This window comes from Myotis brandtii, unplaced genomic scaffold (assembly GCF_000412655.1).
Source record: "Myotis brandtii unplaced genomic scaffold, ASM41265v1 scaffold165, whole genome shotgun sequence".
NCBI lineage: Eukaryota > Metazoa > Chordata > Mammalia > Chiroptera > Vespertilionidae > Myotis > Myotis brandtii.
Genome location: NW_005356042.1, coordinates 4,006,995 through 4,016,881, shown reverse-complemented (window position 1 = coordinate 4,016,881; position 9,887 = coordinate 4,006,995). Strand labels below are relative to the sequence as shown.

The window sequence follows — 9,887 nt, the reverse complement described above, 5'->3', positions numbered from 1 at the left end:
GCACCGGGTCGGCCACCACGGCTGAGGGGCCCTGCAGGCTCTGGCCGCACACGTGGTGGTGCTTCTCCCAGTCCTTGTGCTGGCAGAAGGAGCCGCAGTAGCGTGCTGCGTTGCAGCCGCTGCACGTCTCGCTGGCCTTGCGCCCACAGTTCCAGCAGCTCTGGATTGGGTGGAGGAGATGGTCAGGGCTGGGCCACTCCAAATCCCCAAAGTCCCCAGCCCAGCTGCAGAATGGGGAAAGATACCCTCTACACAAATGGGCTTGGACCCAGCCAGGGTGTGAAGTGAGACCCCATAGTGCTACAGCTTGTGGTGACCGTTGGCGAACATGGCCCCTTGGGTGGGGCATTTTGGGGGAATGGGCTCGCACGACTACATTGCACACCTTTAGCCCACCCAGAGAGGTTCATGCTGGGCTTACAGGACCACAGGGTCCTCACGAGGGCAGGGAGCCACTGCCCCTTCCCTCTCTTCCAGGCAGCCCTCCTGCCCCACCAGGGCTCCAACACAGAATGTAGGGGCCCCAGAAGAACAAAGATGGCCACGCTCCAATGTGGGGTGCATGGCAGGCCTGCCTCGGTCACATCCTTCCCCCACCATTGGGCTTCTGTGCAACAAACATAACCCAGCCGGCCATGTGCGTAAAAGGTGGGCAGGGACGCCGGGGCAGGCCCAGGCTATGTGACAGAGAAGCAAACCTGCTATGGGGACAGGCCCAGGTGCCTAGTTAACCTCTAAAGCCTCTTGGGCCCCAACAGCTCCTGCTGTCCCTGGCTCACTCTGGCCCGGCCACGTCAGTCTCCTGCAGTCCTCACTCCGCCAGCTGTGCCTGCCCCCATCTGGCCTTTGTCCCTGCTGCTCCCTCCTGGGATGACACTGTTCCCTGATTGCTGCACGCTGGCTCACTTCCTCCAGGACTGCTCAGACGTCACTGCGAAGGGGCCCTGACTGACACCCCACCCTCCTTCCCACACAGGTCCATAGCCGGAAATGCTGCAGGCTTCACGTCAAACACCAGCATGATAATAACCTCACACCCTCCCGCGTGTGCACATGTGCCGGGAGCTGAGGAGGTGCTTTAGATGCCACCTGGGGTCTTTACATCCTCCTCTTGCCTCCTGCTTCACAGGTTAGAGAGCATGAGCTCCGGTGTCTGCAAGCCTGGCTGCAAATCAAGGCCCTGCCACTTCCCTGGGCAAGCTACCCCCCACTCCCAAAGCCCTCAGTTTCATCTGTACAATGGGGACACCCACAGGACCCTTCTCACCAGGCTGTGTGGGGTCAAGAGGCCCTGAGAGCTCATGGGGATGCCAAGACGGCGCAACAGCCCTGGACCTGGACTTGGGGCGGGGTGTGGGGTGGGCACCTACCTCACTGGAGTCCTCCTGCTGGTTGACGACAGTGAGGGCATCCTCCGAGGCCTGCCGCCTGGCCTCGGCCAGGGCCCGCTCCATCTTGGCGCGCTCTGTGCTGATGAGCTCGTGGGCCTTCCGCTCGGCATCTGACACAGCTTTCTGCAACTCAGACATTGCCTGCCGCTTCACCTCATTCACCGCCTCCTCTGCAAAGGACATGTGGCCATGGTCACATGGGCCGGCCTACCCAGGTCTCCTGGGCCTCCCGCTCATAACCCTGGGGGCCGGGCTTGTGCATAAGGACCACATGCATCCCTGCATCGGTGTGCAAGCATGGCCATGGAGCAAATCTCCAAGCTCATCTCCAGCAGTGTTCTCAAACTCCAGCAGCAGTGACAGATTTGATGCAGGGGGCCTGGGGAGGGCCCTAGAATCTGCATTCCCAACAAGTTCCAAGTGCTGCTACTGCTGGTCTTGGCACCCACTTTGAGAACCACAGCTGTATTGTTCTGCCCCACAGACAGTCTGCCTTCCCCTGTGGCCTGTCTGGATGCAATCCAGGGAATGCCTGGTCTAGGGCTCTGCATTGTTATTTCCCCCCCAAACCCTGTTATCTCCCCCACATTTACCACCTCTGCCTGTTCATGTCTGAGGAGTCAGTGCATTGTTCTTACTGTGGCCAGAGCGTCTGCTCAGATGGCACCCTGCCCTCTGCCCCCACTAAGGCAACCCCCCCCTCTGCCCCCACTAAGCCAACCCTAAGGCCTTTCAGGCCTGCCTCAGTTTACCTGGCAGTGCTGTTCTTGCAGCATGGTGTGAAGGAGGCTGGGGTGGGATATAAGGGGCAGAGATGGCCCTTGAGCCTTCTGTTCCAAGTGTTTGCACACTGTGTGCTGAGCTGCTGGCAATGCCAACTGCAGCCACCTGTCCCCATGACACCACCCGAGCTCCACATGGTTGTCACCAAGGGTCCCATGAGGCCCTGCTGTGGGCCAGAGGGAGGTGAAGGGGACAGCCAAGGGAAATGAGGACCCGCCTCTCCCCGTCCAGGCCGCCCTCCTGCCTCGACCTGGGTGGCTGCTGCCTGCCTAGCCCCTTAGCCTCCAACTCTGAGCTGGGACCCTCCACTCTGCTTTCAAAATCCTGAGACTGCCTCCCTCTAAATCATACTCTACACTGAATCTACCACATGAATCCAAACATGTCGGGATCCTGCCTCTTCTCTGCACTGCCACCACCCTTGAGCCCGCCTCTCTCTCTCGCTGCCCACAGGCTCTAGCTCCTGCCCAGCCTCTCCCCAAAGTCTGTTCCCACGAAGCAATGAATGTCCCCCGCAGCATTCCCGTTGCCATGCTCAACACTACGCCCAGATTCCAGCTCTAAGGGCCTGTCTCGTATGTGTGTGTGTCTGTGCACACTCGTGTGCATGTTGGGCCTGAGGCCCTGCTTGTTTCACTGAGCATGGTGTTCCCTGGCAGGTGAGGGTGGCAATCGTCCTACCTGGATAGGAAATGCACCGTGACCCCTCCATAAGCCCCATCTGTGAAGCCATGAGCTTGGGGCCAGGTGAGCCCCCTACCAGAAGCTCCTTGCAGAGAGGGCAAGAGGGTCTAGTCTAGGCCTGCAGGCCCCAGCTTCCGCCCCCCTGGCCCCACTCACCAGCCTTCCTCCAGATCTCCTCGGGCATGTAGCTGGAGAGGGTCCTAGGCATGAACTCCCGGTGCACGTCTGAAACACAGGGGCCGGTGTCACACACAGGACGGGGCCACAGGGCCCTGTGTGAGTGTGTTCTTGGCGGGAGTCCGAGGTACTCATGGGTAGAAACACGATATCAGTTGCTGGGCTGGGGGCAGGGCAGCGCCATGGAGGGGGATGCTCTGGACCTGACTGGGAGCTGGGCCCATCCTGAGCCCCTCTTGGTTCCCATAGTCATCACCCAGGGGATGAGTGGAGACCCACAGAACTCTGAGTCCGGGCTTCCTAGTGGGTCCAGGGCTCTGCGTTGTTCTCTCCCCCACACTCGCCACCTCTGCCTGCTCAGTGTGTTGAGCCACTGGGATTTGAGTCTGCTTCCTAGTGGGTCAGGCAGTGTCTTTGTACCTCTTTTCCCAATGAAACTGTTTTGGGTGGCATTATATTGTAGAGTCTGTATGCGGGCCCTGCTGCCCACGGTCCCGGGCACCCCCCTCATGCGCCCTGCAGCCCCTGCACCACCCGTGCTGCTCTCTCCGCCACTCCCTCTGTCCCCTCCCAGCCCAGCACGCACCTAGCTGAGACCCCTCTGCTCCTGTCGAGCTGCTGAGGGGCCGGGCGGTGGTGGTCGAGGGGCCCTTCTTGGTGTCCTCAGCATCGCTGTAGCGCCGGACCCAGTGGTTGAGCTCCTCGCGGTCAGCCTCCTGGCACCGGCGCAGCACGGTGAGTGACCTCCGCGTCTTCTCGGCCATGTCCATGATGCAGTTCAGGAGCTGTGGGCGGTGGGCGGGCGGCCTAAGCATGCAGGGCCCTTTTCCCACACTCCTGGGCCTTGGCCAGGCCACTGTCCATGAGGTTTGGCCATGAGGGGCGGGGAGTTAAGTCTTTGTATGGGGCCCTCCTTGCAAACCTTAAGGTGCAGTCTGCTCCACGGAGCAGATGTGGCCAGCACCACTCTGGGACCACACCTTCTGCCTAGCTTTTTCCCTAAAAGGAAGCAGGGCCAAGGATGAACCTGGAAATGGTGTTGAAGAGGTCCCACCCCTACACCAAGTGACCTTCCGGAGACTCTGCAGGGGCAGAGGAGGGAAGGTTCTGAGGGGCGGACCGGGATGTGGAGGGTGGGCTGAGATGGGTGTTCCCCTTACCCCCATGCTCCCAGGGCCCACTCTCCCCAAGGCCTTGCCCCATGCCCCCCAGGTGGGCATAGAGCAAAGGGGAGCCCGTCCGAGCCCTGTCCCCACAACCCCACCGGTTGGGCGGACTGTGGCACCTGTGCCCTGGCCCGGACACTCACATTGTTGAGGTGCTTCCACTCCTCAGCCCACTCGCGCTCAGTGAGCCTGTGGTCGATCACTTCCTCTGGCCGTGACCCATGGACCACTGCGGAGGAGAGGGGACACTCAGGCCCCACCCCATGCTCCCAGGCCCTACCCCATACTCCCCCAAGCTCCGCCCTGGGCTAGATCCTCCATAGGCTGTGCCCACCCGGGTAAGATGGGGAGGGTGAAGAAAGGAACAGGCCTGGCCTCTACTGAAGGCTTGAGAGTAAAAGACCCATGCCCTCAATCCTTGCTCTGGCTTTGGCCACCCTTCCCCTACCTCCCTACCTCCAAAACCCATTGTTCTCACTCTTTCTGCCCTCTGCTGCCAACCAAGCCAGACTCAGACTTCACTTCTGGGGTCCCACCCTGCTCAGAAGCTCTCAGGGCCTCCGTGTGTCAACTGCCTGGCTTCAGCCAGGCTTTACCGGTTCCTCTCAGCCAGCTGGACTCCTATGCATACGTCAAAGCCCAGGTTTCAAGCCCTTCCTCCTCAGTAGCTCTGGGCCCTCAGAATTTCTTAAGTTCCATGTGACCCAGCAAGTGCTCCAGCTTATCTGCTGGGTCTCAAGTGAACCAGTCCAACTGCGGTCTCTTGGGAGACAGGGGGCTCAGGAAGCCCGTCGTCCTGACGATCATTCCCCACAGGACCTGGGACCCTCATTTTCCCTCTCCAGGCCTCAGTTTCCCTACCCCACCTATCTCAGGGGGCGTGAGAAGACCTTTAGGAGGCACATTGGTGGGGAGAGCCCGGTACAAGCAGCTCTGCGCCAAGTGCTCTACACCTTTCATCCCTGCATTGACCTTGAAGGAGGCTCTGCTGTCATTTCCAATTTACAGAGAACTCAGAGAACTGAGAGAATGGAGGCTGCTTAAGGGGACGAGTTTGCCCAAGGTCACCCAAGGTCAGCCTGAGCAGAGCTGTGCCTTCAGCCACTGGCTGGTATGGCTCCAGGGACTGAAACAATTGTTCCCCCAATCAGAAACAGAACCATCGTGAGCTGTGAAATGAGCACAAGTGCAGCAGCACCTGTCCCCACGGCGGCTCCTCTCACAGTTTCTGACCTACCCAGTGCTCTTGCCCCCACTGTTTTGGGTGCCTATGTTGGGTGATGCAGTGCCCATGAATGCTTTTGGGTTAAGGTCTCTCTATGTAGGCTTTCTTCAGCTCCTAAGGGTCTTCTGGACCCACAAACTCAAAATGCCTCTCCAAATTGCCGAAGGGGTGGGAGGTGGCAGCCACAATCCGCTGTCCACAGCCCTGCCCCGTTGCCCGCGGAGCCAGGGCTTTCGCCAACGCCCCAACCAAAATAGTGGCTGAGATCTGCCCAACAGCTGGTGTCTATTTTTGCATTAGCAGAAGCGGGTGGGGATAGCACCTGCCTGACCCGGCCACAGGGAGCCAGACACTGTCACCTGCTGCCCAGGCCGGGGCCCTGGAAGCTTCTGCGGGGTGGGGGCGAGGAGACGGCCTTGTATGGAGTGAGGCCTCTGCTGACCCTGCCTCTGGGCCCCCTTTCGGTGTCCTGGGCCTCTATCTTAGAGGCTGCTGTTTCTAGGCTGTCCCCAAATACTCTGGGTAGGAGCTGGTCCTGTTCATCTCTTTGTCCCCCAGGGATGGTCAGTGGTCAGGCAGATGTGGCCAGAAGACTTTGGGCATGTCAGTTATGATCTCTGGACCTCAGTCTCCTCATCTGTGATATGGTGTGCTGACATATCACACATATATGAGAACACGTCATGGCCCCCTTTAAGAACGGAGTTAAGGATACAATGCAAGCAAGAGGTGAGTGCTCCACCCTAGATTTTTTCCCACTGCAGTAGGTCCTCGGGTTACATGGGGGCGAGGAGACGGCCTTGTATGGAGTGAGGCCTCTGCTGACCCTGCCTCTGGGCCCCCTTTCGGTGTCCTGGGCCTCTATCTTAGAGGCTGCTGTTTCTAGGCTGTCCCCAAATACTCTGGGTAGGAGCTGGTCCTGTTCATCTCTTTGTCCCCCAGGGATGGTCAGTGGTCAGGCAGATGTGGCCAGAAGACTTTGGGCATGTCAGTTATGATCTCTGGACCTCAGTCTCCTCATCTGTGATATGGTGTGCTGACATATCACACATATATGAGAACACGTCATGGCCCCCTTTAAGAACGGAGTTAAGGATACAATGCAAGCAAGAGGTGAGTGCTCCACCCTAGATTTTTTCCCACTGCAGTAGGTCCTCGGGTTACATCGGAGATCCGTTCCCACGGCGCGACATAACGTGATTTTCCCTGTAAGTCAGAGCCCACCTACATAAGCACCTACGTCGCTCACATGGAGCACATACACAGCAGGAATGAAGTGAAACAGTAAAAAAAAAATTAAAAGAAAGATAACAATTCCTGACCTTTACTTGTGGTAAATAAATAATAAACATAAAGCACATATGTACATACGTCGAAATGATGGAACTTTTTAAAAAAAAATAAATACTGTAAATGGGAGACGGCGACGTAACCATGAAACGACGTACGTCGAGTCCGACGTAACCCGAGGACTGCCTGTAATATCAATAACAGCTGGCCACACAGCCCCCACTTGCACTGGATTAACTCCCTCGGTCCTTACTCGACCCTGAGGGTGAGACTCCTGTTAGAGCCCGCCAACAGAGGAGGAAACGGAGGCACAGAGGTCATGTGACCTGCCCAAGGGTGTATCACAGGGAGTCCTCGGAGCTCAGAGGAAAGGCAGTCCCCAGCCCTTGCGCTCACCATGAAACCCCTGCTCCTCCCAGTGCCCACGCTCTTATGAATTTGGTGTTTTGGTGTTCGTTGTCATCCCACTTCAAGAGCAGGATGGGCATGTGTGGTTGGTGGGCCCAGTGAGAGCTCTTGAGTCTTCGGGGGTGTCTGCTTTCCCTCAGGGTGCCCAGCCATGCCTGCGGGAGTGCCTGGGAGGCAGGGGCTGCAGCTCCTGTGACTTGGGGGCCCCACAAGCTAGAACTTCCCATAAACGGGTTCTCCTGGCTGGCCTGTGCGCCGCAGGAAATAAGCAACGGTCATTCAGTTGCCAAATATCGCTCTCGTATGTGGTCTTCATCCAGGGCTCCTGGCTCACAGTTCCCAAACCCTTGGAATTTCCTAAGCGTAGAGAGTGATACAGGTGTCTTTTCTTAATGTTAATGAGCTGCCTTTAGAACAAGATGAGGGCTGGTTGCTCAGAGAACCAACCATGGGAGTAGAGGGCTGAACGTTTAGTCCACCCATGACCTCCAGGTGGCAAGAGGGGCTGGAGGTTGAATCAGTGATTTACTCAATCGTGCCTAGGCAACAAAGCCTCCGTAAAACCTCCAAAGAAGGTTTGGAGAGCTTCTGGGTGGACGAAACTCCTCAACCTTTCCCCATCCCTTGCCCTCTGCATCTCTACCTGGCTGTTCCTGAGTTGTAACCTTTTATAATAAACAGGTAATCTAGTAAGTAAATGTTTCTCTGAGTCTGTGAGCCATTCTAGTAAATTAACTGAACACAAGGTGGGGGTTGTGGGAACCTCTGATTTATAGTCGGCTGGCCAGAAGCACAGGTGACAACCTGGACTTGTGACTGGCATCTGAAGGGGGTGTGCAGTCTTGTAGGACCGAACCCTTAGCCTATGGGACCTATGCTGTCTCCAGGTAGAATGTCAGAATTGAGTTCAATCGCAGGACACTATGCTGTCATCCAAGGATTGCTTGATGTTGTGTGGGAAGCAGCCCCCATGTGGAAATTGGGTCCAGGAAGCTAATTTATTGCCCTCTCTCTGCCCCAGCTGCAGAGCCTGGTGGCCTCCCTTTTCTTGTCTCTATAACGAGATGACACACCTGTTCAGGGGCCAAGGGCAAATTGAGTGGCTCTAGGTCCCCCAGGCCCCATACCCGTCTGTGCTTGCCTCTGTCCAGTCGGGGCCCCAGGACAGGAACACTCACAATCATGCCCCCTGGGAGGGAAGGGACCTTTTGGGCCCTGAGGGTGAGGATGTTGAACTGCCCCCCAGATGGAGGTCCGGGAAAGATGGCTCTCCCTCAGAAGCTTCCGGAACCCAGCCAGGGTGGGGATCCCCTCTGTGCCCTGGGGCCAGTACCCCACTCTCATCCTTTCTCTACACTCATCTCCTCTGCGTCTTGACACATACACACAGTGGCTCTTGAATGCTCTCCCCACACACAGGTGCACGTGTGCTCCTACTAACATGCACACACATGCCAACCCCTGCCCCCAGAACACTGCTCACTGAGTTGCCGATGGCGCTCCCGAAGCTCCCGGGGGTCAGGGTGGCGATAGGAGTCACGGGAGTGGTGGGCCAAGGCCATGTCCTCGAGGCGGTAGTGTGGTGGCGTGGGGTGGGCCAGCCCATTGCTGGGGCTGAAGCGCTGGGCAGGGCTCAGGGTGCACGGCCGTTTGCTGAGGGGGTCAGGGTGCAGCGGGTCACGGTCTGACCCATTCTCTTTGGTCCTGGCCAAGAGAGTGGGCAGGAGGTCAGTGATCACAGAACCAGGAGCCGTGGATAGAAGTCCAAGCAGGAGAGGTGAGAGGGAGAGAGAGGTGGTGGGGAGAGAGAGAAAGAGTAAGGGGGAGACAGGGAGAGATAAAACCAGTCCACTGGGGACCCAGCCTTGAATCCCGCTCCTGGTGTACCGGCTCTGGGGCCTAGTGGTCACGAAATCTGAATGTCTGTTGAGAGAACGAAGAGAGGGGGACACCCTCTCCTGGCAGCAGGACAAGCACCCATCTCTGTGACCCAGCAGTGAGGGCCAGCCCATGTGCCCGGGTACCTCAGGCTCCCGGGCACTTGGGGTCCACATCTAGCACCAAGAGAATCACCATGGAATTCCCTCCAGACTCCCCTCCTGCCTATCCCCTTGTCCCCCCAGGGGGACATCTGAGTCCTCAGGAGACCTCCCCACAGCCTGGCAGGGCAGCCTCTCTGAGTCAGCCTGGGCAGTGGCCTTGCAGGTAGGGCTGAACTTGACCAGCTTGCTCACTCGCTGCGGGCAATAGCATTGACCCCAGTTCTCTCAGCACTGGAACGAGGGTGCCTGGTGAGCTGTGGCACCAGAGCCAACTGGTCCCTTCACTGTCTCCCTCCCCGGCCACAGACACCCCCAAGTACCTGTCAGGTGTCCTCCTCTTGCCGTTCTCATTGACTTCCAGCAGGAGCTCCGAGGAGTCAATGGGGGAAGAGGCGTTGGCATCCAGCAGGAGCTGCTCGTGCTGGGCCAGGTACTGGGCAGGGGTCTGCTTGGCCAGGCGGGCGCAGTGCAGGAGTTCACGCTGCAGCAAGGGCAGGTTTGCCTGTGGGGAGGACACAGGGTGGGTATGGGCTCACTGACGATGGGGGTCAGGGCACAGGGTGCACAGCCTTGCTCTGATGCCAGGCCGGGAGGCTGACAGCCAGCCTCACTGTGTGACTTCGGGTGAGCGGCATGACCTCTCTGGGTATCAAGTTCCTCCACTACAACCTGGGTTCGAGGGCAGGCAGGAAGGCTAGGTAAGAGTGTACCCCCCACCCCC

The 9,887-nt window shown here is 58.2% G+C and overlaps 1 protein-coding gene across 1 annotated transcript in view; it reads right to left on the bottom strand.

Annotated features, from left to right (window-relative positions):
• The window catches only part of CBFA2T3 (core-binding factor, runt domain, alpha subunit 2; translocated to, 3), a 72,887-nt gene that overhangs the window by 18,753 nt on the left and 44,247 nt on the right, over window positions 1-9,887 (bottom strand). The window contains exons 6-12 of the mRNA XM_014536785.1: window positions 9,487-9,668; window positions 8,608-8,828; window positions 4,345-4,430; window positions 3,622-3,820; window positions 3,015-3,083; window positions 1,371-1,561; window positions 2-160 (exon numbers count right to left, since the gene is read on the bottom strand). Of these exons, the coding sequence (XP_014392271.1) occupies window positions 2-160; window positions 1,371-1,561; window positions 3,015-3,083; window positions 3,622-3,820; window positions 4,345-4,430; window positions 8,608-8,828; window positions 9,487-9,668 (1,107 nt within the window). The remainder of the gene's footprint in view (window position 1; window positions 161-1,370; window positions 1,562-3,014; window positions 3,084-3,621; window positions 3,821-4,344; window positions 4,431-8,607; window positions 8,829-9,486; window positions 9,669-9,887) is intronic.